This window comes from Erpetoichthys calabaricus, chromosome 7, assembly GCF_900747795.2.
Source record: "Erpetoichthys calabaricus chromosome 7, fErpCal1.3, whole genome shotgun sequence".
Taxonomy (NCBI): Eukaryota; Metazoa; Chordata; class Cladistia; order Polypteriformes; family Polypteridae; genus Erpetoichthys; species Erpetoichthys calabaricus.
In genome coordinates, this window is record NC_041400.2 from 198,947,091 (window position 1) to 198,973,056 (window position 25,966).

The following is a 25,966-nucleotide window of genomic DNA, read 5'->3' on the forward strand; positions in this document are numbered from 1 at the left end:
TCATTGCAGGTTCTCAGAACCTTTTGAAAAAAGTGACGGCAACAAATCAGAAGCCTCGGTTCTGAATGCTCACTGCTGCTGCTCGAGCACCGTTTGGTGACAGTTCTGCTCCAGCAGTATCTCAGGAGAGGTGGCACTTGTCACCTCTGTGACATGAACGAAGTACAGACAAACAGTTTCATCATTAACTAAAAAGTAACAATCTAAATTGTTCAATTTACGAATGGCTCTGTCCCACTCCAGGCTTTGTCTCTCTGCACCTTGATGTCGTAGCAGATCCGCCACTCATAACGATCCTCATTTTTCGCTAACACTGGCTGTCACCTGTTGCCTCTTGGCTCATTTGCTTCTATCTGTGCACCACGGCCTTATGTTTTGCTACAAACCAATTTCCTTCTGGGATAACAAAATCTGCCTAACAGCCACCGAGCCGAGCCGAGCCGAGCCGGCCCATGGCTACCTGAAGGCTGCGCTCCTCTCGAAGGGCGGGGCGAGGAGGGGAGGGGCGAGGCGGAGTCCGCGCGCGCCTCCGGCGGGGATAATGCGAGTGTGCCCGCGCGCCTGCTGACGTCAACGATCCAGTTGTGTGCAGGAATGCGGAGTCGTGCGACTCCTGGGAAGCGAGAACGATCTCCGTGAACCAAGTGGGACGAGCGTCTTTCGCGTGCCTTGGACATTCGGACGGGAGAGCGAACGCGAGTGAGTGGCGGCCGGCGGGGCCCGGTGCGAACGTGCGCGTCGAGGCGCTCTTCGCGGAGAGAGAAAAGTTTGCACGACTGTTTGAAAATGGAGGCTTTGCCTCGAGGAGCTGGGAGAGGCGCGGCGCTGTCCAGGGTTGACTCGGCGATGGCGCTTCACGGGCAAATCGGCAGCCCGAAGACGAGTCGACGGTGGGGACCCGGGCGACTTGGAAGGGCTTCGAGGTTTCCTGTCGGGGGGTCGTGTGTCTGGCGGCGCCTTTCCGGATGTTTACTTTGCGAGTTTTGCTCCGGCCGAGCTCGTGGGCCTGCCTGAGCATTTGGACAGCGACCCCTCGCTTCCTGCTTCACGCGAGCCTCGTCTACTCCGCCGTCGCTCCAGTAAAGTTGGCGAAAGTTTTGACCTTGCGAGTCAAGTGGCGCTCGCTGAGAAACGGAAGGGTAAATTGGGAAAAGTGCAAGGGGGGAAAACGGAGAAAGTGTCGGGGCAACGAGGAGAGGCGCGCGGGCGAAGCGCAGCTTGGAGTCTGCGGTGACAGCGGCGGCGGGCCTCGGTGCGTGTCGAGTGTCCGCGTGAATTCTCTTCGGGAATGCGCTAAAATGGCCGAAAGAAGGCAGGCGAGCGGGCGAGGGACAGCCGGAGCCACCCCACCCTACCCTTCTCCCCGGGCAGCGGTGTCATTTGCGCCGAGGGATTCACGCGTTCTCTTGTCTTCTTATTCTTTTTTTTTTTTCTTTTATTCCCTAAACCTGCAGGGCTTCGCCATGGCAGCAGAAATCGAGCATTCGCTCTTCCCCCTGAACCTCAGCATGCCCTTAGCTGGAGACATGTACGGCCTGTCCGAGCTCTCCAAGACCGAGATGGTGGCGCCTCAGCTGGTCATGCTGGCCAACGTGGCCCTGACCTGCGAAGTCAATGCCAATGAGTATCTGGGTGAAGAGAGGCAGATGGCAGAGCTCAAGACGGTAAGCAGCGCGATGCTGGACAGCGAAGAGGAGGAGGAGGAGGACGACGACGACGAGGAGGAGCGTGAGAACACGTTCAGTGCGGAGAACGCGGTGGAAACTCCGGCCGTGCCGACCGAGGAGGCCTCACAAGGAGAAGCGCCACAGGAGCAGAATGCCAGCAACCCGCCCAAGACTAGCGAAGTGAACTCGGGGCCGCGGGTCAAGCGAGCCCGGGCCAGCAGCGGCGACAAAAGCAAAAAATCCAAGCCTTTCCGCTGTAAGCCCTGCCATTATGAGGCAGAGTGCGAGGAAGAGTTCTTGCACCACATCAAGGTGCACAGCGTGGAGAATTTCATCTCGGACGGGGACCCCAAGAAGCAGACCCAGCAGAAGGACTCCGAGGAGACCTCTGAAGAAGGCTTCTCGTTTAAAGGCCCCATTCTGTGTGACCGCTGCGGTTACAACACCAGCAGGTCCGATCACTACCTAGCCCATCTGAGGCACCACAACAAGGCTGGCGACAGCCAGCAGGTCTTCAGGTGCACCATCTGCAGCTACACCACCGTCAGCGAGTACCACTGGAAGAAGCACCTGAGGAACCACTTCCCCAGGAAGCTGTACACCTGCTGCCAGTGCTCCTACTTCTCGGACAGGAAGAACAACTACGTGCAGCACATCCGCACTCACACAGGTACGGCGCCACCTCGGGTCACCGTGTGCTTGAATCAAATGTCGTGTCCAGAATGTTCTGTTTTGTTGGGCCACCACTCGGCGAGCCCCCACATTAAGCCATGGTCTGTCTGTCTGTCGAGTAGGGTGACAGTGTCTGTCGTCTCCTGTGGGCTTTCGGTCACGTCAGAGGTACACAGGTGTAGGCCAGCGGTACAGTCTTGTGTTTTCCAGCCTGCCATCTTGTGACCTGAGGACAACTGATACGTCTGCTCCTGTTCCTGGTATCGTGGCCGGCTTAGGGAGCTCGTTCCTGTGGAGTCCATCAAAGTTTGCATTAGCAACTTTACATATAAAATCTGTGCAGTGTATTTATCAATTAAAGTGAAAGTCCAGGCTGAGAAACCGGTGGCTTCTGTCTGGTAACACACAAAAGAGCAAGAAGCACAACGTGAGAGGAACTTCAAGGGAAAGTTTTCTGGTTTTCAGGGCACTTATTTCTTCACACACACACAAGGTGTGCTTGCATTTGCTGTGCAAAATTGTGTTGTAAAGTTGAGCAATTTTTATGCATTTGAAAACATTCCTTACCTGGCCTGGCATTTCATAATGGAAACTGTGGGGCACAGAGCACCACCGGAAACTAAAGGCTTCAAAACCTCCTCATTTTCATTTCAAACCAAGAATGTTACTGAGTATTGAAATTACACACGCATTGTAAAATTGTGTATATGTGCCATTTTTTAACAAAACACCCCCATTATTATGGGGTGTAACCATTGTAAAAGACCAGCTGTGTGTGTTCCCTCCGCTCTTGTCATCTTCTCCAGTACCTTTACACCCCCTTGGGCCGTTGATTCCCCCCATTAGACAGTAAACTGTTGGTGCCATGTGCTTGGCATCCTGTTGATTTGCTTCCATATTTTGGTGAGAATTCCATCCAGGAAGGCCCCTGCTGTCACACAAAAAAAAGTACCAGGAATGTGTGATGAAACGATGGATTCCACACCAGAAACGCAGGTTTTCTTCTAGTAAAACGTTTGGCCCCTCAAAGTGAACGTATTGGGTGGGATTTTAAGCCTCATTTTCCAGTGGTGGTTTTTATAAAATGCCAGGGTAGGCAAGAAATGATCCAAACTTTACAGAACGCTTTAGAGCTCAGCTTTGTGCAGAAGTGCGTATCTGCTGTGTTTGTGAGGCAATCGGCTGAACTTTAGGGTACAAGTGTTTCATTTTTTTTATTTAGATACTTTATTAATCCCAAGGGTATATTCCCATACTCCAGCAGCAGCGTACTGATACAAAAAACAATATTACATTAAAGAGTGATAACAATGCAGGTATACAGACAGACAATAACTATGTTAACGTTTACCCCCCCGGGTGGAATTGAAGAGTCGCATAGTGTGGGGGAGGAACGATCTCCTCAGTCTGTCAGTGGAGCAGGACGGTGACAGCAGTCTGTCGCTGAAGCTGCTCCTCTGTCTGGAGATGATCTTGTTCAGTGGATTCTCCATGATTGATAGGAGTCTGCTCAGTGCCCGTCGCTCTGCCACAGATGTCAAACTGTCCAGCTCCATGCCAACAATAGAGCCTGCCTTCCTCACCAGTTTGTCCAGGTGTGAGGTGTCTTTCTTCTTAATGCTGCCTCCCCAGCACACCACCGCGTAGAAGAGGGTGCTCGCCACAACCATCTGAGAGAACATCTGCAGCATCTTATTGCAGATGTTGGACGCCAGCCTTCTAGTGAAGTATAACTGGCTCTGTCCTTTCTTACACAGAGCATCAGTATTGGCAGTCCAGTCTAATTTATCATCCATATATTTAAAGAAATATTTGGCTCCTGATATTCCACTGAGGTGTTCATCCAGAAATGTTTTGCATTTCATTGCAGTTGATCCCTTTTTTCCATCAAAGGTACCATTACATTGCTGCGGAGACATTGCCAATGGCTCTTACTGTTTGCAGTCCTTCAAATCTGTCATTTTCAGGGTCCACGTGGTCAGCTCCCTCGGCTTATCCGTAGTTCGTCAGGTTTAAATTATTAGAGAAATGCTTGCTGCTGCATCCACTCAGCTGAAACCTGACTTAGAGGGCGCTGGCATCCTGAAGTTCAGTTCTGAGTTCAAAACTAAACGGCTTTCTCAAGACACATGTTGGCCTGTGGGGTTTTTTTTTTTTTTTTTTTTTGCAATGTGTGACAAATTGCCAAGAAAGTGACGATTTCAGACAAAGGTGTCTTTGGAGAAGACAACAAACATTCTTAAGTCACTCACTTTAATGGCATTTTGATTAATAAAAGGAATCCCATTTCTGTCCAGAACAGAATTTCAAAGTTAACTTTATGTGCCATTTGAAGCCAGACAGAGCAGTGGGCACCGCGTCACTCGGCCCAGTCATGTGCAGGAATAGCTGACAATGCAGTATTCCCAAGAACAGACCAGAATGAGCGCCACACAAGTTCACCTTGACAGGGCGGCCAGTGGCAAAAGTGAACGTTAGCAGACCACTTGTTATTAGGAGTCTAATGGCGTGTGGGACCCATCGGGCAGTCCTGCACCACATACTCGGGTACTGCGGCCCGTGGTGCATTGTGGGTGTTTGATTACAGTAGTGATGAACGAGCCTGCAGCTCTTTAATGTCAGCTACTGAGGCTCTGGCTGGTGAAGTGCCAGGCAGTACAGTGTGCCACAGGGAGTGACGTGTTGTCGTTTCACCAACCCTAGGTGACGGTGGGCGCTGGGAGCCGCAGTTCATTATTTCAAGGCTTCCTTTGTTTGTTGGTAGCCGTTAGTGTAAGGCGGTCGTCAGACGGTGGGCTCAGTACAATCTGTCTGGCGCGTTTGTTGACTCGGCACAAGAAGTCAAAGGGAGGCACACAAAGCTTTCGGCTAATTTGGATGTTAACTTTTATTGCGGCTCCTTTGGGACGTCATTTGCAAATGAGCGTGTATTGAGTCGGTCATCTGGGGGCCTGCTGTAACTCGGCTGTCCTCAGTTGTGTGCCTCTCACTTGCTTTGTCGGGCTGTTTGTTTATCCGCTCGTCACCGTCGATTGTTTCTCGGTGGGCTTTTCATTCTGAGTGTTAGCCCTCTGTATCCAGCTGAGAGAGGCGATCTGTCAATGGGGGGACACAAATGCCACCGTCCTGCCAAAGTGGTGTTGTCAGAATGCTGCGGTAAATAAACTCCCTGCAGGCCTTTGTGTGTTACTTACGTCATGAAGGTGGGCACAGCAGGGGGTCCACAGTGAATGGGGGCCGAGTTTGTCTAAAGTTGATGACTCGGCCAGTTGCTTTTTTTTTTTTTTTCCTCTGCAGTTGCCATTACTGATCCTTTCGTGTTTAAATTGTCCAGATTTCATGTCAGGTAGTGAGTGGGCTCACGGACCACCGGTGTGTTCTGTTGTAGAACGAAGCTGCGTAAAGAAGGCCACGCAAAATGGTGATCAGGAAAGCAAGATGTACTTCATAACACTGAGTGGCAGCGTGAAATATCGGAGAGGAGGGTCCGCCGGGGCAGCAGCAGCCATAATGTGGACTGGAGAGTTCTGGAAGGTTTCGCTCTTCACAGATTTTGTTCTTTCTGTCTTTGTAATTTAACGTCTTTGTTCATCTGCTTGGAATCGGAATCCATTTTAGTCGTTTAAATTTCTCTTGGCTTTTTATAAGCGGCTGGCAGCCCAGCAGTGAGCCCCTTTGACTTCACTTACTGCTTGTATTCCGTGATCATCATCATCATCATCATCATCATACTTTTGAGTTCTAGGACACCTCTGCTGTGCTTTAAGCACTTCACAACAGCTTAGTATGAAGAGCAGGACAATGGGCACAAATGACATCTGCGTGAAGCACAAAATAAAGACGAGTATGGGGCACACGAAGCTTCAGACGGCACTGTGGTAGCGTCACTGCCTGGCACTGGGCTCACAACACGACTCCCTGCATGGCGTTTGCTTGTTCTCCTCATGCAGGTCAGGTGATCTGTGTGGTTGGGGTATTTGTGTGCATGGGGCCTGTCCGGGGTTTCTTCCTGCCTTTCCCGCCCTTTGCTACCTGGCATAGGTTGCAGCCCTCCTTTCTACCCTGGTCTGGATTAGGTGGGTTAGACAGTGACGGGATGTAAAGCTTTGAATTGAAATAAAATAAGAGACCAAGTACTACAAGAAAACCTGGAAGATTTAACATTTGTGAGCCACAAACGAGTCTGAAGTTGTTTTTTAAAAGAATGAATTGTTTAAGTGAGGCTGACGTCTCCGTCACCCGTAGAGCACAGGTTAGCCTGGGGGACGGTGGCTGGCCAGGGGCCTAGTGACAGAGGAGGTCACTGATGTGTCACCTCCTGCTGCTGATTATTTTGCTTGGACTTGCTGATGAACTCGCCTCGTGGATATTTGCTAACAGGAAGGCGTCGCTTGACCCCGGAGAGTTTTTATTTAATGACAGAGGCCCAGTTATAAGCGGCTGCTCCACAAGTCGTCCTGGCCTTGTTCGCCCTGCAGTACACTTCATGAACAGTAGGTGGCACTCTGAATTGAATTGAAGTTCACTGTCTGGGGTGGGTAGCCTGGTCCAAGCAAAGCCCTGCATCTTTTTGTTGCCTTCATACATCCAAACAGTTGTGATGAGAAGATATGGTCACCCATGATGGTCACCAGGATCCTCTGTTAGGAAGTCTCTTCTGTTCCTCCAACGCATACCAAAGTGTATTGGGTCATCCGCTTGTTCTCAATGAGACCTGAGATTCATCTGCCGTCAGTCTCGCTGGTTTGTACTCTTCATGTGCTGTCCTGTCACTAATTGTCACTGATGTCACGGTGACCTTGGCCCTTGTGGTTCTCATGTTTCTCTTCATACTCTGTATGTCTGCTTGTGTTATAATGCACTGTGATGTCTGGTGACGTGAGCCCCGGGCAGCCCGTGGTGGGGACGGATTGATCGTCCAGAGCTGTACCCACTGCAGCACCCCCTGCCAGTGTAGTCCAGTTGAGGGCTGCTGATGGCTCGAGGGACTGAGCGCCGATGATGGCCACTGCAGTCTGCTCTAAGATGATGACATAGTGGCCCGTGCTCAGAGACGCGGGGGGTCCGCTTCACTTGACGTTGTTTTTGTCGTGTATTGGCCGAGCTTGAAAGCCTTGTCATACGTGTCTAAGGCCAACGTCCTGAAAGTGTGGCTCTCCCTCTGGCCCACCGCTGGGTGCTGTTTTGGGTAGCAGTCCGCTGTGATGTCCTGCCTGGTGTCCTTGAGATCGAGAGCAAGCTCCACTCATTTTGAGAATATCATGTGTTTTGTGCCACTGGTGGTCTGTCTGCATGTCCACGTTATTTCAGTTCAGTTTGTTTTTGCATGGCACACTTCAGGGGTGCAGACCTTGCAGGAGCCGTGACGGCTGAAGCACAGTTACAAACCACGAGTCCATTTTATTTATATAGCACCTTTCACCGTGCTCATAGCGCTTACACTGAAGGGCCCACGCGACATGGGCGACCAGTAAGGTGGGCCTCGCGCTGCACGACTTCCCATGTGATATTCAGTCATGGCCTTCACTTACAGAGGTAGGTGGTCCTGCCCGTGGCACTCACACCAGCTTGGTCCTCATGCCCAACAAGTCAAGCTGTTTTGGGGAGCTGTGAGGATTGGCGGCCAGTGAGCACACAAGTATGTATGTTTGATACGTGTGGTGGTCAGAAACTGAGGGGATGAAGGAAAGCCGAGTGCAGGAGGAGGAGGAGGAGGCGGCGGCGAGGCCCCTCGGCCTGAAGAGCTAATGCAGATGTCTGCCCCCCTTTCTGGGGTGACTTTCTCAATGCCCTGTCCTGACTGTGAATTGTAACGTTTCCATTTGTTTTCTGATGTCCTTTCAGGTGAGCGGCCCTACCAGTGCCCACTCTGCATGTACTCCAGCTCCCAGAAGACACACCTGACTCGTCACCTGAGGACACATTCCGGTTAGTATTGCACTGCCGACCCCTGAGTGTTTGTCATTAAAGCTTGCATGGAGTGTGATGTGACAACTCTTAATGTGGAGTGGATGTCACTTAAGGGATTGGGCTTGGGAGGGCCCAGTGGCACGGAGGTGCCCACTCCTGCTTTCCATTTAAGTCCGTAGGGGCATCCCGGCCTTGTTCCAAAGTACAAGCAGAGGGTCTTTGTGGTTACAGCACCTTTCTGTAGTGAAGCCTGTCACACGGTGTCCCCATGGCTGATGCTCAACGAATCGGGGCGAGGATTGAACTGCCATCCTCACTGCTTTCTGTTACCTGAGCGACTAGGCTGGGGATGCCTGATGCCCCCTCACGTTCTAAAGTGACGGGCACAGAGCTGTCGTTCTTTTCTAAAGCTGGAGCACAAGCAGGTGGGGAGATGGCGAGCCTCGAGCAGGGTGGGACTGGCAGCCCATCTCCTGTGTCAGGGTGGGGCTCATGTGCAGAAGCAGACCCCGATCATCAGTCAGGTTTGTTACCAGCCAGTGGTGCCCTCTGCCCGATGATTGCTTGCTTAGTTGATTTGCTTGTCTCTCTAAATGTTAATTTACCTTTTTTATTACATTCAATGCTTTCAAAGGAGCGGCTCATTTGGAACTCCGTACATTTATTGTAATTATTTCCTGGTAAGTGGTTTTGTACTTGATGCCCTCTGGTCATGTGTTCCCCATTCTGCATGAATGTTGTCCCTTTTGTACACATAGTGGGGACCCTCCACGGATGGACGTGTTGTCTGACTTGATTTGACCCTCCACACTGCAACACTAGGGGGTGACTTGGGGTGGCCATAGTGTCGGTGACATTTTCTTGTCTGGGGCTTTGAGTGCAGCAGACCCAGCGTTAGAGAGACTTGTCAAATGTCGGGCGGCACAGTGCCACCGTGGTCAGCTGTTGTGGGCTCCATTACTGGCCCTTATTATTATTTGTTAAGCCTGTTTACAGTTGTTTTTCTGTGTCGATGTATTTGTTCATTTCCGTTGTTTGCTTTCCTTTCATTTTGTGTGTAATTATTGTGGTGTTCTGTTTTATCCGTCGTCTTCCTGTCCTCCTACACATTGAGCCTAAGGGGCCGGGGCCTTCTGCTGCTGTAGCTCTGCCTCCTGGCCGAGTCTTGTGCTGTTTGGCCCCTTTTTTCATGGCTTTCATTGGTCTCCCCTGATTTTGAATTTCTCATTGGATTACTGGGTCAGCTGCAGTTTCCCCCAGACGGTGCCATATTCACATCCTTTGAAGACCCGAGTAGAGAGTTTGGCACGGATCATAAGAGTTAGTGCAGTGAACAGCAGAGTCGAGATCAGAACTCGTCGTCTGTTAACAGCAGCACGGCCGTGCGTGTTCCACACGTTTAAACTTCGTATTGACGTCATGTTTACAGCTCTCACGGGGTCATGTGATAGTGTCAACGCAGGTCCCAAGGTGTGTCTTGTGTTTGTCACCTACAACAGTTTAGTGACAAAAATGTGCCAAAATAGTTTAAAACGATTCATCATTTAGGTGCCTGAAGCTAATCTGGTCACCAATGATGCGCTTGTCAAGTGCTAAGTGGCGCTCAAGCCTGCGTTACCACGATTTTCAGTGCCAGTTGTGTTCATTACTGTTGAGTCTCATATCCTGTTGCTTATCATGAGGTAGGAGATGAGAAAAGAAACTCTGTGGCACTCCTGTCTTGTCGTGGATGGCGATGATGTGCTGGGCAGCGAAATGGTGGGGGGGGGGCGGCAGAGTTCAGGGGGTGAAATGGCACGAGTCACATGACCTGGACCCACTTCAAAACAATCTGCAACAGAGGTGACGACAAACACAAAGTGCCACATGAGTCCGGCATCACTGGACTGCACACCAGGCGAGCGCTGCAGCGTGTGCCAGGAGCCACCATTAACATATGACACTGGGTAAGGAAAAGACGTGAAGTGTTCAGGGAAGAGGAGGCGCAGTTCTGGCTGTTTGGGGTCACTAAAGACCCCAGGTATGCAGTCGTCCCACTTGTAGTGCCGTTAAAAGGGCAGAGCACAACGAATAAGGTTTGGGGTTCAAATCTCATAAAACATCCATCCATGGCGCCATCACATGATCTCAAAATGACAGACGGTGGTCGGTAGGATTGTTTTAAATATTCTTCACTTTGGGGCTCGTCAGACGCCTTGAAATTCTCTTGTCGTTGCCCTTTAATTAAAGACCCCCGGTCGTCTTCATGGGTTGAGTTCCTGCTAATTCCACATAATCGGAACCGGCACAACTACTCGGTGTCACGACGCAGCGCCCGAAGGTGGTGACGCCACTCCGTGTTGTGTGAGGACTGCGCAGCACTGACGTCCACACTGCCCCAGGTGAAGGTCTGTCTCCGGGACCCTCCTGGCAGTGTGATGAAGAAGCTTGGGGGGGTTTGGGGTTTTCATCAATGCCAATCCCCCGGCGTGGATTGGCATCTGTGCCATCCATAGGCCTGGCTTGCTGGATGCTTTGTGGTCTGCAGGTTCTCCCTTTGTCTTTGTGAGCTTTCTGCCCGCACTGCACCCTCTGATGTGGTCATGTGACTGAGTGCCCCCAGTGCTGCTGGGATAGAATGGCATTAGCTTCTTGTCACCCAGGACTGGAGAACCCAATTAGGAAATGGATGGGTGGTCTTTACTGTGAACTTAGGGGGACACTGCATGTGAATGTAGAAGGGGGGGTGGGTGGTGGTGTCACTCCTGACAGGGACAGACGGATATGCTGTGATTGGTGGCCTTGGCACCAACGTGACAAATCCAACAAGCGGCCATTCAGCCCACCGTACCCCTTTGACCTCTCGTGCTGACCACTTGTTCTTTTTAATTTAACAGGTGAAAAGCCGTTCAAGTGCACGATGTGTATGTACGTGGCCTCGAACCAGCACGAAGTGACCCGTCACGCCCGCCAGGTTCACAATGGACCCAAGCCCCTGAACTGCCCTTACTGCAAGTACAAGACGGCCGACCGCAGCAACTTCAAGAAGCATGTGGAGCTCCACGTCAACCCTCGCCAGTTCCTGTGCCCGGTCTGTGATTACGCCGCTTCAAAAAAGTGTAACCTGCAGTATCATATCAAGTCTCGCCACTCAGGCTGCTCCGACATCACCATGGACGTGTCCCGGGTGAAGCTGCGCATCAAGAAAGCCGACCCGCACGGTGCCAGCTCGGAGGAGCCGCTGAAAGTTGAAATGATGGAGGAGCAGCAGAAAGATGAAGCCCCCGAGAGTGGCAGAGGCAGAGCCGAGAAGCAGAGCAAAAAAGGACAGAAGGACGAGGGGCAGAACCAAAGTCCACAAAAACAGATGACCACACGGAGTCATAAGCCGATAGAGAAGGCGACAGAGGGACCGGGGAAGGCAGAAAGGCAGAAGCCAAAAGACGCGGCGAAGAAGCAAAAAGAAAAAGACGGCGAAATGGAAGAAGCACAGACGAGAGCCGAAAGTGGGCAGAAAAGAGCAGACAAGAGTAATGAAAAAGTGGAGGAGATGAAAAAGTCAAAGAAGAAAGTGGAAAAGACAAAGAAGAGAAAAGAAAAGGAAGCCGAAGAAACGCCCAGGGAGACCCCACGGGGGACAGACGAGGTGAAGAGGGGCAAAGAACAAGAGGCAGGAGGCCACGAGACGCTCAAAGAGAAAGCCGAAAAGCAGAAGAAACCCGAGAAGAAGAAGAACAACAACACAAGTGAGAAGGACGCCAAGAGGAAGAAGCTGACCATCATCAAGCAGAAGGCCAACAAAAGGCGAGGGAAGAGGAATCTGCTCAGTGACAAAGTCAAAATGGTGGGCGAGATGATGATGATGATGATGAAGAAGAAAAAGGTGGTAAAAGAGAGACAGCAGAGCTCAGTGGCCGTCCAGGAGCCAAGGGAGCCATCAGGAAGACTCCGCAAGGTCGTGGTAGAGGAAGAAAAGCCGAAAGGCAGAAAGCGAAAAGCAGCGGACCCCCTGCCCGCACCCTCACTTGTAGGGGGCAGAGCCACCAAGAAAAGGAAGCTTCTCCTCGAGGGCAGACCCCTGAACTTGAGGACCAGCAGGACTCGACACAGGCAGAAGGAGAGGCATGCAGCCAAATGCAAACGAAAGCGCAAAGCGAAGGCCACTCTGAGGGCGAGGGTCCACCGCTCCTCGGCTGCCAGACTGCGCCTGAAGCGCAGGGGTGAGGGAGCCGTGGAGGAGACCCCTGGTGCCATTTTAGCCGATGCTGACCCTGCAGCTCCGCTTCCAGAAGCTGCGGAGGTCCCTGTGGCCACGGAGAGCATCCAGCAGCAGCAGCAGGATGTTCACCAAATCCAAGAAGAGATGGAAGCGGAGCCGCAGCAGGAGGACTGCGAGGAGGAGGAGGAGGAAGAAGAAGAAACTGCCCAGGATGGGCCACAAACGGCTACGTCTTCGGAGGGCAGCCCTGAGCCGCCAGCTGAACTTGTGACCACGTCACCCGTTGACGCATCTAAAAGCGAAGCTCAGCCGCTGGAGAAGAGCGAGAGCCAAGCCGAGGTCCCCGAGGGGCCGCCACCGCTCCCCCACACAGACAAAGCTGAGGTAGAGCCAGCTGACATCGAGGAAGACGAAGGCATCCACAGTCACGATGGCAGTGACATTAGTGACAGCATCTCGGAGGGTAGCGATGACTCGGGATTGAACGGTGTTGCCTCTGCCGACGGAGCAGCCACCAGTGCACCGAGCAAAAGTGGGCAGGCAGACGGCGGGCAGTGCCAGGAGAACTTCACCTGCATCTTCTGTGACCGGCTGTTCTCGGCCGAAGCCGAATACCGGAGGCATCTTCATCGGCATTTGGTGAACGTCTACTACTTGGAAAGTCAGGAGCAGACCTAAGATGCTTTATGGGCCTTCAGGGTTCCCTGGCGGTGCCCCTGTGCCCCTGTCCTGACATTTGTCCGACACTCACAGCCGACTCGGCTCCTGCTACATTTCAGTTGGCTTTGGCCATCTTGCACCGGTGGCCCTGGGGTGTCACGTACTGTGTGAAGTGCCACGGTCAGAGACTTGCCTGAAGATGAAATGACGGTGCCATCTGTCGGTGTCTCCCCCTCGTTGTCCTCGCTCATTTCTTGACCGGTGCCACACTGCAAGCCCACAAATGGGGAGAACCCGAGGCGCGTGGGCGCCACAGCACTTCGCTTGGGGGGGAGGGAGCGCCTCTTCCTTTTCTACCTCACTGTGTACCCCCCTGAACCCCCCACCCCCCAAGTGCCCACTTTGCATGCTTTGGTTACTGGACAAGTCGTTTTTGGAGGCGCGGGGCGATCCAAAGGTAGATGTTAGTTTGTGTTGCTGTAGGACTCGCCTTAGCACTCGCTTTTGCTCTCTTGCCTTGACAATCGGGCTTCTGCCCAAGGACGCTCGTTTAATTTGTAGGTCACTTGTGGGCCTCTGGATGTCCCGCCACCCGGGGGGTCCGGCGGCCAGTGCAATATTGAACCAAAAAAACCAAAGGGAGTAGCCGTAGGAGGCCAACTCGAAGGACGCTGCAGAAGCCTTGAAATGGTGGTGCCCACTCCCCTGCCTGCCTCCATGTGTGCCACTGCTGTCCGTCCCTTGTGTGCCCCTTCTTTTCTTTTCTTTCTTTCTCTGCATTTGAAGATTCCCCTCAAGAACTTGTGTGATGCAGCCTGATGAATGACCACGTTTGGCCCAGCGGAGCCCACCTGTGTGGCACCGAGCGTGGAAGTGGGCTGCAGGTGAACCTACTGGCGGTGTCGTGGAGCTTAACGTTACCGGTTAAAAAGTGCGCTTGCTTTGTGTTGGGAGTCTGTAGCCTTGGGCGCCAGCGGCAGGACAGGGGGCACTGGCTTCACTTTGTTGTTCCTCATCTGATGCCCGACGGGTTGGGTGGGCCTCCTGCTGTTGTGTATTCTGACGCTGTAGATACAGACAGACAGACATTCACTTTAGTTTTTAATAAAAGTCCGACTCTACACGCTGGCCTGCTCTGTGTCATTGACTTGGGGGTGCCACCCCACGTGTGCGTGTGTGTGTCTCTCTCTCTCTCCATCTCCCACTCTTAACAACACAGCAGGCAGCAGACCCTCAGCCTTATGGCAGCCTGGTCCCATTATGTGGCTTAAAACAAGAAGGCAAGAGACTGGGCATGCTGTGCCCACCCCATTTGGGGTGTCCTAAGTGGGGTTCTTGACCGCCTTCACTGCTTAAGTGGTCACTGATGTCCCTGAATGTGGCAAGGTGGGCACCTTGGAGGCCTCCAGGCACACAAGTCAGTGCTGTGCATAGCTAAGTGGTCTCCACCTGGGCAGGGGCACCCCATCTTTGAAGCCACCTTTTGCCCGTCTGGTCCAAGTTGTCCGTGTCCATCCTGCCCCGTTGCTGCCCAAGTGGGAGATGACATTCATTAAGTTTTTGTTGAGCCCACACGGATGTGCCAAGGGAGGGGCCGCTAGTGTGGATGGCCATTGTGGCTCATGTGCCACTTTGAAAAAATGTTCAGTTAACAGCAACCAAGGCCCTCCTCTGTGCCTCTCCCTTCAGGAATTCTCAGGACTTGTCCAAAGGGTGAGACCCCCAAGCTGCATCATTCACACTGCAGCACTTTATGCCAGCCTTCACCAAAGACTGGATGGCACAGGCTATCTGCCAAAACAGTGGAGGCCACCCTGCCCTAAGAAGCCTCAGTGGTCGTGGGCTCCTTTCAGGTGGTAGCTAGGCACTTGAGGCCCTCATATTCATGTGCCAATCCACGTGGAGGTGCAAGAGCTCCAAAGTAAGGGCTTAAACGCCCAAACTAAGGACAAGTGATGAAGCCCACCCTCACTGTTCAAAACCACCAGCCAGCTCTGGAATACCACCAGTGCTACTCTGAAGCAACGTAGTGTTGCCACTTACAGGTTGTGCCCACCTAGACGGATGGGTGGGGGGGCTCCTGCTGTGGACACACCAACTTTGACCAGAGTGGACCTCTAGCAGCAGCAGAAGAAACAAATCCAGAAATGGGGACGAGTGGCCTCACACCGGTGTGGGGGTACAGCCCAGGAGTGAGGACCCCTCAATCTGCCCCACTATTATATACATTAGAAGTATGAACATTTGGCAGATGACCTTCTAAACAGACTCTTGAGGGCATGTCACCACATGTGGACTCTGTAAACCTATTCTATTATATATAGTGCCTTTCATACTGATTGCCATCATGAACCATGGGGGCAGAGAGAGGTGACATGGCGCACTGGGCACTACTGCTGCTATTCACCAGTTACACTGTATAGTGCCTTTCAGGTTATTAAACAGCACCCTTCATTTCTGTTATGTAGCATCGACCTGTCAAGACCAAGTCTTAGATGTGGTGACAGGCATGTGACATCAGTGCAGTCACAGACGAGTCAGACCTCCAGAGTACAGGAGCAGCAGGGGGCTTTTCTCAAAGCCCTGATCAGCGGCCCCTCACCTGAGACATTACCACATGGCTGCCTTCTGCTGGCCCTTGGACCGGTGGGACAGGTTTGTCCCTCAAACGGGAAAAAGAATCTAAACATCAAAGAGTAAAACTCGATGCTACTGCGCAGATGTGGCGCCTTTCATGTGTTAGTCATAATGGAGACACTGCTGCCATCTGCCTTGGTGCAGACTGAAAGGACAACAATGGCCAAGCGTGACTGGCGTGAGGAGGACACGGCTGCCACATCCTGGGCCTGACCTCCACCAGTGGCTGCTGCTGTGTCATCCCACCTGAAGCACCAATGTCCACATCACTCTTGTGCCAGCTGTGGCTGTGGAGCAGACTCATGGGAGATGGTGTCCTGTCAGCCCACCAGCAGGTCACCGGCTGGCCCTAGAATTCCTAATGATGGGGGGCTGGTGTTGTCCTGGTGGGCCAAGCACCAGTTTGAATGTCACACTGGACATATGGCACCACATACCTGATTTTGGAAGGCGCTGGCCATTTGTCCCTTCCCCATTTCTCTCCCTGCTGAGGGGCCCTGCAGTCATTTTAGCAGCTGGTCAGAGGTATTAGGGTGACTTGTGGTGGCCGTGTCCTTAATCAGCAGGCTCTGGTTTGTCACCGACCCACAGCATAGGGAGGTTCTCAGCTGGCTGTCTGACCACCATGTCACAAGTCTCCTCTCTTTGACCAACAAGCCTTTGGCCCCCAACCATCAAAAGAGGAACCTGTCCTTAGTGACCGGTGCTGAACAGGCTACCAACCTCCATGGCAGGGGGCACCACGAGAGCAGGTCTTGGCACTGCTGCAGCAAATCCTTGTGTTAAACAAAAGGACCCAACACTGGAAGAAAAGGCAGCAGGGGGCTTCAGTTCCAAGAGACCCCCACGCCACAGGCTGCCTGGCATTCTCTGGTAGCTTTGTGGATGTGGCTGACCCCCCACCTGTCCCTCAACCGTTGAACACACTGAACATTGGTGACAACAGCCAGGCTTCAGCACAGGACCTGAAAGTGACAGATGACACACCAAGTCCATGCGGGCACCAGTAAGGCATTTTATTTCCCAGTCAGTCACATTCTGATTGTGTGTGGGTGCAGAGCTCACAGCTCCACCGACCCCATGCCAGGCTCCTTCAAAGTGTCCTCGACTCAGCTACGTGACACTGGGCTGACGGTGACAGGTCCCCACCGTCCTCACATGTACGAAGAGCTCTGGCCAATCAGCTCTCACCTCCTGGGCCTCTGCTTCACCTCCGCTGGCGCCTGAGGCTTCATCGCCTTGTAGGCGGGTGATTTCCCGATTCGTTCTCCCTTCAGGGTCACAATGTAGGGCAGCAGTGGTGGCTTCCGCAGTCCGGGGGTGGTCCCAGCTGGCGTGTGAACCTGGAACAGCATCTTCTCCGTGGCCAGCGCGGTGACCGCCACCCAGCCTGGAAGTGACAGACACTGTCAGCCCAACAACACAATCAAGCTTGAGAAGTGAAGACCCCTCACTAGAGACCACCTTAGTCATTTCTGGGTGCATGGCACCTCCTACCTGCTGAGAAGAGCTGGATGTCTGCAGCGGCTTCCCTCGGGCCCAGTCCATCTACCTCAATGTCGTGGGGCTCCAGCGCCGGGAACTCCTGCATGCGCTCTGCCCCTCCGGTGGGCACCTGAATGGGGAGGGCGAAAAAAAATCATGCAATGGTTGGGACCACCGAGGCACAACGCTGCCATGCCACCTCCACTCCCAGTGGTGCGCTGGCACTGATCAAATGGTGTCTGTGCCACTCAAGTCACTCACCCCCAGGAGCGTCGTCTTCCCAGCATGCTTTGCATAGATCTCCTCGGCCCTCTCAAGTCTGGTGATGTGGACGGGCAGCTGATTTGAGGCGATGACCGACAGCCAGCAGGAGTTTGGTCCCTTCAGAGAAGAAAAGCAACAGCGAGGTCAGTGCTCTTCACCAGTGGGCACCTCAGCGATGCCCGTTCATGGTGCCACTGAGCTGGTCATTTCTAAACTGACTCAACAGACTTTCTCAGACCTTTTTAGGCCACCTTTGCGTTTTGTGCCAATTAAGACAGTGAAAAGTGCAGAACCCGCAGGGCCACTCTGTCCACCAGCCCAAGAGCCCCAAGGGTGTGATGGCATCAGAGTGGGTGACAAACCTTAATATAGTCGACGCGTCCAAGACCACCCAGAAAGAGCACCATGCCTGGCTTAAGAATGAAAGTCCTGGGCACAATGCACTGGCTGGGCACCGCCATCTTCACTTCTTGTTCTGTGAGCAAATTTAAAACCTGCAAGAAAAGACAAAGATTGTTAGGGACACAGGGGCAAAGAGAAACAGAATGCCAGGGCCAGACTGGCACAGCGGGTGCAGGCAACACCATGACGACATCTACGGGAGCAGCACCATGAGGTGCCATTGCCCACTTCATGGCAAGCAGCCAGTTCAGAGGACTCCTTGCAGGGGTCGTGGTGCCCAAGTCGATGAGGGGTTTTTGGGGGTTTACCCCCCCCCACTCCGACTTTGTAAATTCTGCTGTTTTAGGCTAAGTGTCCGATTTTGCAGTTAGAGACCCCCAAGCTTTTTAATGGACGGCGTGGGTGGGCTACTCTATGCCGACCGATTACTCAATGCCAGCCAGGCTCATCATTAATGGCCGGGTGACAGCACTGTGCCCAGAGTTTTGAACCTGCTCCATGTCTGGGACTGGCGCTCCCTGCTGGACACAGACGGGTACATCAGAGACCACCTCAAGGACACCCTGCACACACCGCAGCAGGACAATGGGCGCCCATTCACTGCCATTCCAAGACAATCCAACCACCAAAGTGGCACTGCCCCCCAGAACAAGCCCTCCGATTGGTCAACTCACACAGTCGTCTTTCACGATCCCAGGGGTGTCGTAGAGCCAGTGGGCGCCCTTCAGCTCGTTGTGCGTGAACCCCACCGTCTGGGACGGCTCCTCTTCTGCCTCGAGACCCCCTTGTTCAAAATCGACACACAGCTCATCAGGATTGAAGTCGATGTCCACCAGCTGGCGCCCTGAAGAATCCGCCCGGAATGTTCTGCCAACTTTACCTGAGGGGGCGAAAACAAAGCACAGAGTGAGCCGCCTGCGTGCCCAGCGAGCTCCACAACTTCATTTGGGGTCCGAAAGCCAAAGTCAGAATTTTAGAAGCAATCCGACAAGTGATGTTGGGCAGCATGAAGCAGACCGAGCCTGTGCAGCGATGCCCCCTGCGGACCGTCACTTACCCACCAGGTACCCCTTGTTCTTTAGCTGCTTCAGGTGTTTCCTTTGCTCTTCATCATCATCACCGAAGTCCTCCTCTCTCCCAAGCCTCTCGGCTCTTCTGAACATTCGGTACGGAGTCGGGTTTATGATGGGGGACTTCAGAAGGTTCAGGGTGGTCCCTGGGAAGGAGAACAAACCACAGGCATCACGTCTGGAGTGAGCTGAAAAACGCACAGGCTTGAGGGTCTCGCACGCCACCATTAGTGGGCCCACCATGACGAGCGGGCAGAACCGCCTTACCTGCCACTCATCGACGACTCCTTCGATTAGGAGACGCACTCCGCTCAACAACCTGAAGTAAGGGCGCGTCACACGAGTGGTCCTGCAGGGACAGTCAGAGCCATTAGAGCCTCCAGTGTCACACATTTGGTCACCCACGTCACGTGACCTGTCACTTTGAAACTGGCATTCATATCGGCTCACCAGCAGCCACGGGTGGGGGTCTGAATGGGACCCCAGTGCAGCGACAGGGACACTGGGCTCTAAAATAAAGGACGAGATGTAAACCGCGGTCCCCGAGTCTCAATGTCCTGACTAAAACTGCCCACCACAGCCTGGTCACTCTGGCCCCCTAATGCGTGACAGGTCTGCTGGCACAAAAAGGGCGTAGCGGGTTTGAGATTTCATTTTTCAGAAGGGTCCGAGGTGAAAACACACACAAGGTGGGCTGCTTGAGTCTCACGCTACAGTCCAGTGATGCCACAGGCCGAGTGCCATCAGTGAGCTTGGTGCGGCTACTCTGGGAAGCGAGGGCCTCAGAGTTGGTGCCCGCTAAAGAGCTCAGTCCTGCCACCAAGGCACACGTGGGCCTGGCGCTGTGTGCCATCCAACTTAGTTTATACCAGGATACCAAATCAAAGGCTTTGGGTGCTGGCGAGCTGGGACAGGTGTGTGTTGTTTGGGGCTCCCAGTGACCCCACCAAGCAAGAAGTGGGTCGGTGGGTGGGCACGGAGGCCTGAAATGTACTGGAGGCCTCGTCACCCTCAATTTGGCCATCACGTCGGTGGTCTCCTGGCCAGCAGCCTTAGGGTCTGTGCTGGCCCTCCTCCTCCTCCTCTTCATGTCACTCAAGGTCGGGCATCAAGCAGCACAACAACCCAGAAAACCTGAAGCTGGAAACTAAACGGACAGATCTTACAACTGAACTGTCGGGCACCACCGTGGGTAGCACTGGCAGCTCACTGATGTGGGTATTGCAGGTTCTCCCCGTGTCAGCGTGTGTGTGACCAGGCCTGTAGTGGGCCGATGCCCTGTTCAGGACCACACGGTACCGACCCTGAACTGAATGATGTGGCCCCCATGACAATCCCAGTACCACTTGTGCCCTTCAATTCCAAACTGGCTGGCTTCATTGCAGCTGCCCTGTTCTTCCATCTTCCACCCTCCTCCTCCTCGACTCCAACAACCTTTAGCCTTTCTGTTCTGAGCCCCAACACTTCTCTGTCCCCCTTTGTCCCTCCCTCACCTGGCCACGGGGAGATGGTTGCCCTCCCGATCACGTCCGAGGCCTTGGACTTGCAGTAGTCGGACTCGAGCAGGGTGTTGAAGAGCGTCGACTTGCCGGCGTTGGTGAAGCCCAGCAGGTAGGCGTCCCCGCGGTACTTCCACGAGCCCTGGATGCTGGAGATGAGCGGCTCGACGCCGTAGCCCGTCTTGGCGCTGATCAGATGCACGCCCTTCAGCCCGACGTCTGCACTCAGCCCGCACGCGGCGCAGTACCGCTCCAGCTGCCGCCGCAAGCGTTTAAGGTAGCCGGTCGCATCGCCGGGCAGCAGGTCCACTTTATTCCCCAGGACAAAGATGTGCTTGTTGCGGCCCACGAGATCCGTCAGGTCGGGGACGATGGAGCCGGGCAGGTCGAGCAGGTCGACGATGTGCAGGACGAGGGCCGGCTGGGGCCGCATGGTGGCCGCGATGCGCCTAAAGTCGTCCGCGGACACCTCGACTTGCAGGGCCCGGTTGTGGTGCACGAGCAGGTGGCAGCGATGGCACACGGCGCGGTCCAGCGCGTCCTCGCTCAGCAGCCGCACGTACTTCTCGCGGGGCAAGTGTCCGGGGAGCCCGGGGTCCGTGCAGTGCAGCACCGCCCCGCAGCCCGAGCAGCGGCGGTCACTCACCGGGACGCTCTCGTCCGCGCCAATGCCGCCGCAAGCTTCGCGCTCCCGTTTACTCTTCGTCTTTTTCCGCGGCGACTTCTTAGCGGGCAGCTGAAACCCGACATCCACGAAGTCAGCTTCCGACCCCGTGTCGGTCTGCGCCTCAGGGGCTCCACGGCTGTGGCTCTCGTCAGCAGCGACCCGCCGAGACCTGGCACGGTGCGCTGCTGGTAGTCGCATCTCTTCCCCCGATGGGTCCTCCTTGTCCACGGCCTGCCAGCCATGCTGTCTTCCGTCCTCCGAGGGGGCAGCGAACTCCAAAAACACGAACTGTTCTTCAACGCCGGGGTCCACGCTCGCCAAGACTCTCCGGCCGCGATCAGCCGGTCCATCGTGGAGGTACGCGCAGGGTGTAAGGCGCCTCGGTGGTGGTGGTGGTGCTGGCGTCACAAGACCGCTGTAAAGGAAGCGAGGACTCCCACCAACACCCCGGAGCAGGTGCCGCTGGACCCTAAAACAGCCAGCAAGCATGACTGACACAAGGACGAGTAGCCGCCATTCATCGGGGCGGGGCTGCGCATGCGCTGCTGTATATCCCCGCCCACCACGGCTAGTAGTACCCGTATTGGTAGTAGGAGTGGGCGGGGCCGCAGCACAGCATACACAGAGCCAGACAGGACAAGCACTGAGCAGTAAGCAGGTAAGGAAATGGAAATAAATAAATGAATATAATAATAGAAAAGCACAGTAGTAACAAGTGTAACAAAGGCACTGCATAGAAATAATCTCCTAGGCTCAGATCTGAGGGCAGAACAGAGTTCAGAGCCCGGACCACCCAGATCCTGTCACAATTGGCTTGGATGCCATCGTACCTTCTGCCAGATGGAAGTGAAACAAAAAGACAGCCCTGATTGGGCAGAGTGGATAGCAGTGGGTGTGCCACCCTGGGGGGCACCAGTGCACACTGTGAGGGTACTAAAGATGATGTTTCTGTGCCTGGTGCTGATGCCTTTACAGAAGGTGACTAACAACATTTCTTGATCCAAATGGTGACATTTCGTTTGTCCAGCAGGTGAAGTGACTTGCTCAGGGTCACACAGTGTAGCGAGATTTGGACCCACCACAACAGGTGGGAAGGCCGCACTGCAAATTATGTTTCAACATCCATGGCGATGTCACTTAGACAACTGTTGATTCAAGCTGCTACCAGAGACAATGGAAACTGTGCGTAGCGTCACGGGGGTCTCAGTGCAAGAATCCCAGCGGTGCTGAATGGCCGTCTGTGGTCCGTGCTGCTGCTGTCCTTCCTCATCTTCTCGTCATGTCCGGCCTTCACCGGCTGCCATAAAGGTGGGACATATACATACTGTAGATGGGTGGGTGTGTGCTGGCGGGGGTCCGCGTTCTGACTCTTATTGACATTACCTTTGGTCACACTTTGGGATTTCTGTGAATTCAGCATCTTCTGTTGTCTGACTTTCATAAAAATGTCATTCATGATTTCAAACGTATCCTAAGGATTGTATTGATTGAGGCACTGAGTGTTGTCATCGTGTCACCTTTGCAGAATGAAAGTTGTACTCTGAACTCAAATCTCGCCCGCGTCTTGCTAAGTGAAGGCCCAGGACAGTCGCCTGCTTATGGAGACGCCGAGACTTTCCAATGTGCAGTTTTGTCAGAGCAGTTTGCTGTTAAACTCCACTTCTTGATTTTATTTGTCACATTTTTGACTTGGTTAGAAATCCAAGAGCCGCACGCCACCTTGAGTTTGGGGTTCAAGATTTAGTGAGACCCCTCAGTGGCCTGCCAGCCTCGCCTGAGGTGACACAACATTTCTTGGTCACTGAAAGTCGTCATTTTATTTCTTTACATTTTCCAAGTTTCTGTTTCAGAAGACCCTCACCGTTTCTTTAAAGGAATGTCCCAGTGTCACCACCCTTAAGAAGGTGACATGTTTCAAAGACTGTCACTTAATACATGAAGACCTTGGGACGAGTTTTGTTCGTGGGATCGACAACAAGCCTCGGCTAATTGCAAAAACCAATCCAAGTGGGCATCACAATACAAGGCTGATGGGACAATGGCATGGACAAGGACAAATGAAGTGAAGGATGACTGGCAGAAGATCATTCAGATGCCTTCTCCATGCAGTCAAAATAATGAAGTGCTGAACAGATGGACACTCCAAAACTGTGCAATTTGCTTCAAAGAACACAAAGCCAACATCAGAACCAAGAGAGAAGAGTGACAAAGGATGTGACAACGTGACAAATCTCTTCATTTTACTGGCAGAACTCTTTATCCACAAAATGAAACGGAGCAGCACAATTCCAAATGGCAGTCATTGATGGCATTTGTTTACTCTGTGAGGAATATTAAAAACACTTCACCTGTGATCTAAATAGAAGTGGCGCCAACGTGCTACCTCTTGTCACACTTGTGTATCACAAGGTCACCCTCTGCGCTCATCTGAGAGAAGCAGTGCCACTCCAGGACGAGAGGGGGCGCTGTTGCTAATGTTATCGTCTCTTTCTATTCCCACAGCTCCAGAAGACCCCCAATGAGGGCAACTGACTTCCATCGGAGGAATAAAAATTCAAGGTGCTCCCTTAAGGTGACGTCTCATTTGGTCACAGACACAGCACAGGATGGCGCTCTACCCACCTGCTCAAGAGGGACACAGCAGCCTTGTATTTTTGTTTGTTTTTGTGCCACTGAGTTCTGTTAATATTCCTGCTGGCACCATTATTAAATGTGCGAGCCAGTTGGCACAACATTTATTTTGGATCTCGTGTCATTTGTCACTTGACCACACTGTCTAAGATGGGTTGACATCGAAGTAATCAATGCAGATTTCAGTGTTAGTGTCTGTAGTGCACCGTGACATGTCTATGTCTCTCTTATGTGCCATTTGGTCTGGGATTCATAAAGCAGTGCTAATGTTTGTGATGCGCCATCTGTTGGAAAGAGAAGTGCAACGCATTTAATGACTAAAAATGTTTGTGATGTCTGCTGGAATGAAAGAGACATAGCAACCGGACAGACACACAGACACGTACCCTTTTATTGAATGTCTGCTATACAGTTTGGCACAGTGTGATGAAGTTTCAGATTCCCTGGGCATGTCGTCTTCTATTGAATTATCTGTAATCCATGACCACAGAGTATCAGATGTAGGACTCCCACCAAGAATGGTTTATAATCCGATGAGTCTGACGGCACAAGTTTCACCTCCTCACTCCTGAAATTCCAAATGTAAGAAGAAGAAGAAGAAACCTCAGGACAGGTGGCTGCCCGTCATCCGCACCCGTCGCACCTTTCAGACAGAATGCTGTGCTCGGTGACAAATAAAAAGAGGGCCACAAGTAAAGTGACAGAGGTGCCCCTGACATCGATATGCCCCCTGTGATGGATTGCCGTCTTCTTATTCTGGCCCTCACCCCCAGGCCGCCAGGAGGAGCTCTCCCGACAGCGTGGACGTGCCCTGAGTTCCAGCAGGGCCTCATGGACTATGTAGTTTTTTTACACAGCCCTGCTGGATACCTTGGGGACCACTAGGAGTCGCTGTCGGGAAGCCTGTGGACTCATATGTGCCCTATAACCTGGAAGTACGTCCTGGTCACGTGAGCGGGAGAGATGATGTGCTTCCAGGTTGAAGAAAAGGACTTCTACCCTGACCCGGAAGGAATAAGGAACTGTGGAACACCTCTGGGTCAGGGTGTATAAAAGGAGTCTGGGAAAGCCCAGACACTGAGCTGAGCTGGGAGGTAGGGTGGCTAAGTGTCTGGGAGAGGAGGAGGAGGAGGAGGAGGAGGAGAGAGAGAGAGAGAGAGAGAGAGAGAGAGAGAGAGAGAGAGAGAGAGAGTTGATTTATATGAGTAGTGTGGAGTGGTACCTGAGGGTTCAAGAGGTGGACACACACCTCTACTGCTACACCCCGTAACGCTCATTTGGGGAATGTCAGCAGTCCACGCAGAGCGGCTCTGTTAACGTCGCATGGTGGGCGCCCACTTTGTGTTTCCAAAGATCTCCATTAGGGAGAGCAGACTGGGCAGTCTCATGTCCGGGGGGTCGATGTGTGAGGGGGACACCCCGTAACCCCCCCACCTGCCTTGGTGGTGATGTGCATTTTGAACAAGCCGTTCGATTCTCCATGGGGGTCTTCAGTTGAATTCGCTTTGGGACTTTGAAAGTCGATACACTAGCAGATAACCGATTGGTAATTCTTGGTCGATGTCACATTCATGAGAGTCTCGGAGAAAATCAAAACGCAGCATTTCAAGGTTGGACGTCTTCATTACCGCTGAACAAATCCAAATCCTATGATGGGACATCATCTCCTGCTGAGTTCTGCTCTGTACTTGTAACAATTCGATTGCATTGAGGATGACTTGGGTTCTGTTCTGTGTATTTTGTTGTATTGACCCCCAATGCACGCCCACCCTACCTGGACGGGGGTCTCTCTTTGAATTGAATTTCTTCCATTTCTTAATCCTATAAGCGTTTTTTGGGAGTTTTTCTTGTCTTCTTAGAGAGTCAAGGCTGGGGGGCTGTCAAAAGGCAGGTCCTGTTAAAGCCCATTGCGCCCCCCCCCCCATGTGATTTTGGGCTACACAAAAATAAATGATATTATATTGTATTGTACCTCCCAGTGGCTGGAAGAACTGGATATTGCGAGCTCTTCGATGCGCCTCTGTGTGATTTTTCTTTTTATGTTTTTATTCTGTTTTTATTTCGTTTATTACAGTTACAGACCGCTGCTCGCACTTTGTAATATGAAGTGCAGCATTGGTGTCAATAAAGATTATTTAAAAAACAGCAGTCCGACAGCCACGCCCCTCGAAGCGCACGGCGAAGCGGAAGTGACGTAGAAGAGT

At 52.8% G+C, this 25,966-nt stretch overlaps 2 protein-coding genes across 2 annotated transcripts; one reads left to right on the forward strand and one right to left on the reverse strand.

Moving 5' to 3' along the window:
- The first annotated feature begins 545 nt into the window (after positions 1 to 545).
- rest (RE1-silencing transcription factor) lies at positions 546 to 14,230 on the forward strand. Its single transcript, XM_028805911.2, has 4 exons — positions 546 to 699; positions 1,455 to 2,337; positions 8,184 to 8,267; positions 11,126 to 14,230. Exons 2-4 carry the CDS (start codon positions 1,464 to 1,466, stop codon positions 13,123 to 13,125), a joined length of 2,958 nt encoding a protein of 985 aa, XP_028661744.1. The 5' UTR covers positions 546 to 699; positions 1,455 to 1,463; the 3' UTR covers positions 13,126 to 14,230.
- Positions 14,231 to 16,735: 2,505 nt separating this feature from the next.
- noa1 (nitric oxide associated 1) lies at positions 16,736 to 21,674 on the reverse strand. The gene is made up of 7 exons (XM_028805912.2): positions 20,459 to 21,674; positions 18,953 to 19,111; positions 18,570 to 18,775; positions 17,856 to 17,987; positions 17,491 to 17,610; positions 17,242 to 17,359; positions 16,736 to 17,134 (listed from the first exon to the last, which is right to left on the reverse strand). The coding sequence occupies exons 1-7, from the start codon at positions 21,618 to 21,620 to the stop codon at positions 16,932 to 16,934; spliced, it is 2,100 nt and encodes a 699-aa protein (XP_028661745.1). The 5' UTR covers positions 21,621 to 21,674; the 3' UTR covers positions 16,736 to 16,931.
- Positions 21,675 to 25,966: the final 4,292 nt, after the last annotated feature.

Bases quoted from the DNA above. Each gene is read 5' to 3' on its own strand.
- rest (XM_028805911.2), top strand. From the start codon at position 1,464: ATGGCAGCAGAAATCGAGCATTCGCTCTTCCCCCTGAACCTCAGCATG. The intron at 2,338-8,183 runs GTACGGCGCCAC...ATGTCCTTTCAG, and splicing joins GCACATCCGCACTCACACAG to GTGAGCGGCCCTACCAGTGC. The intron at 8,268-11,125 runs GTTAGTATTGCA...TTAATTTAACAG, and splicing joins TCACCTGAGGACACATTCCG to GTGAAAAGCCGTTCAAGTGC.
- noa1 (XM_028805912.2), bottom strand. From the start codon at position 21,620: ATGCTTGCTGGCTGTTTTAGGGTCCAGCGGCACCTGCTCCGGGGTGTT. The intron at 18,776-18,952 runs GTAAGTGACGGT...TCGCCCCCTCAG, and splicing joins GAACAAGGGGTACCTGGTGG to GTAAAGTTGGCAGAACATTC. The intron at 17,988-18,569 runs GTGAGTTGACCA...CTTTTCTTGCAG, and splicing joins GGATCGTGAAAGACGACTGT to GTTTTAAATTTGCTCACAGA.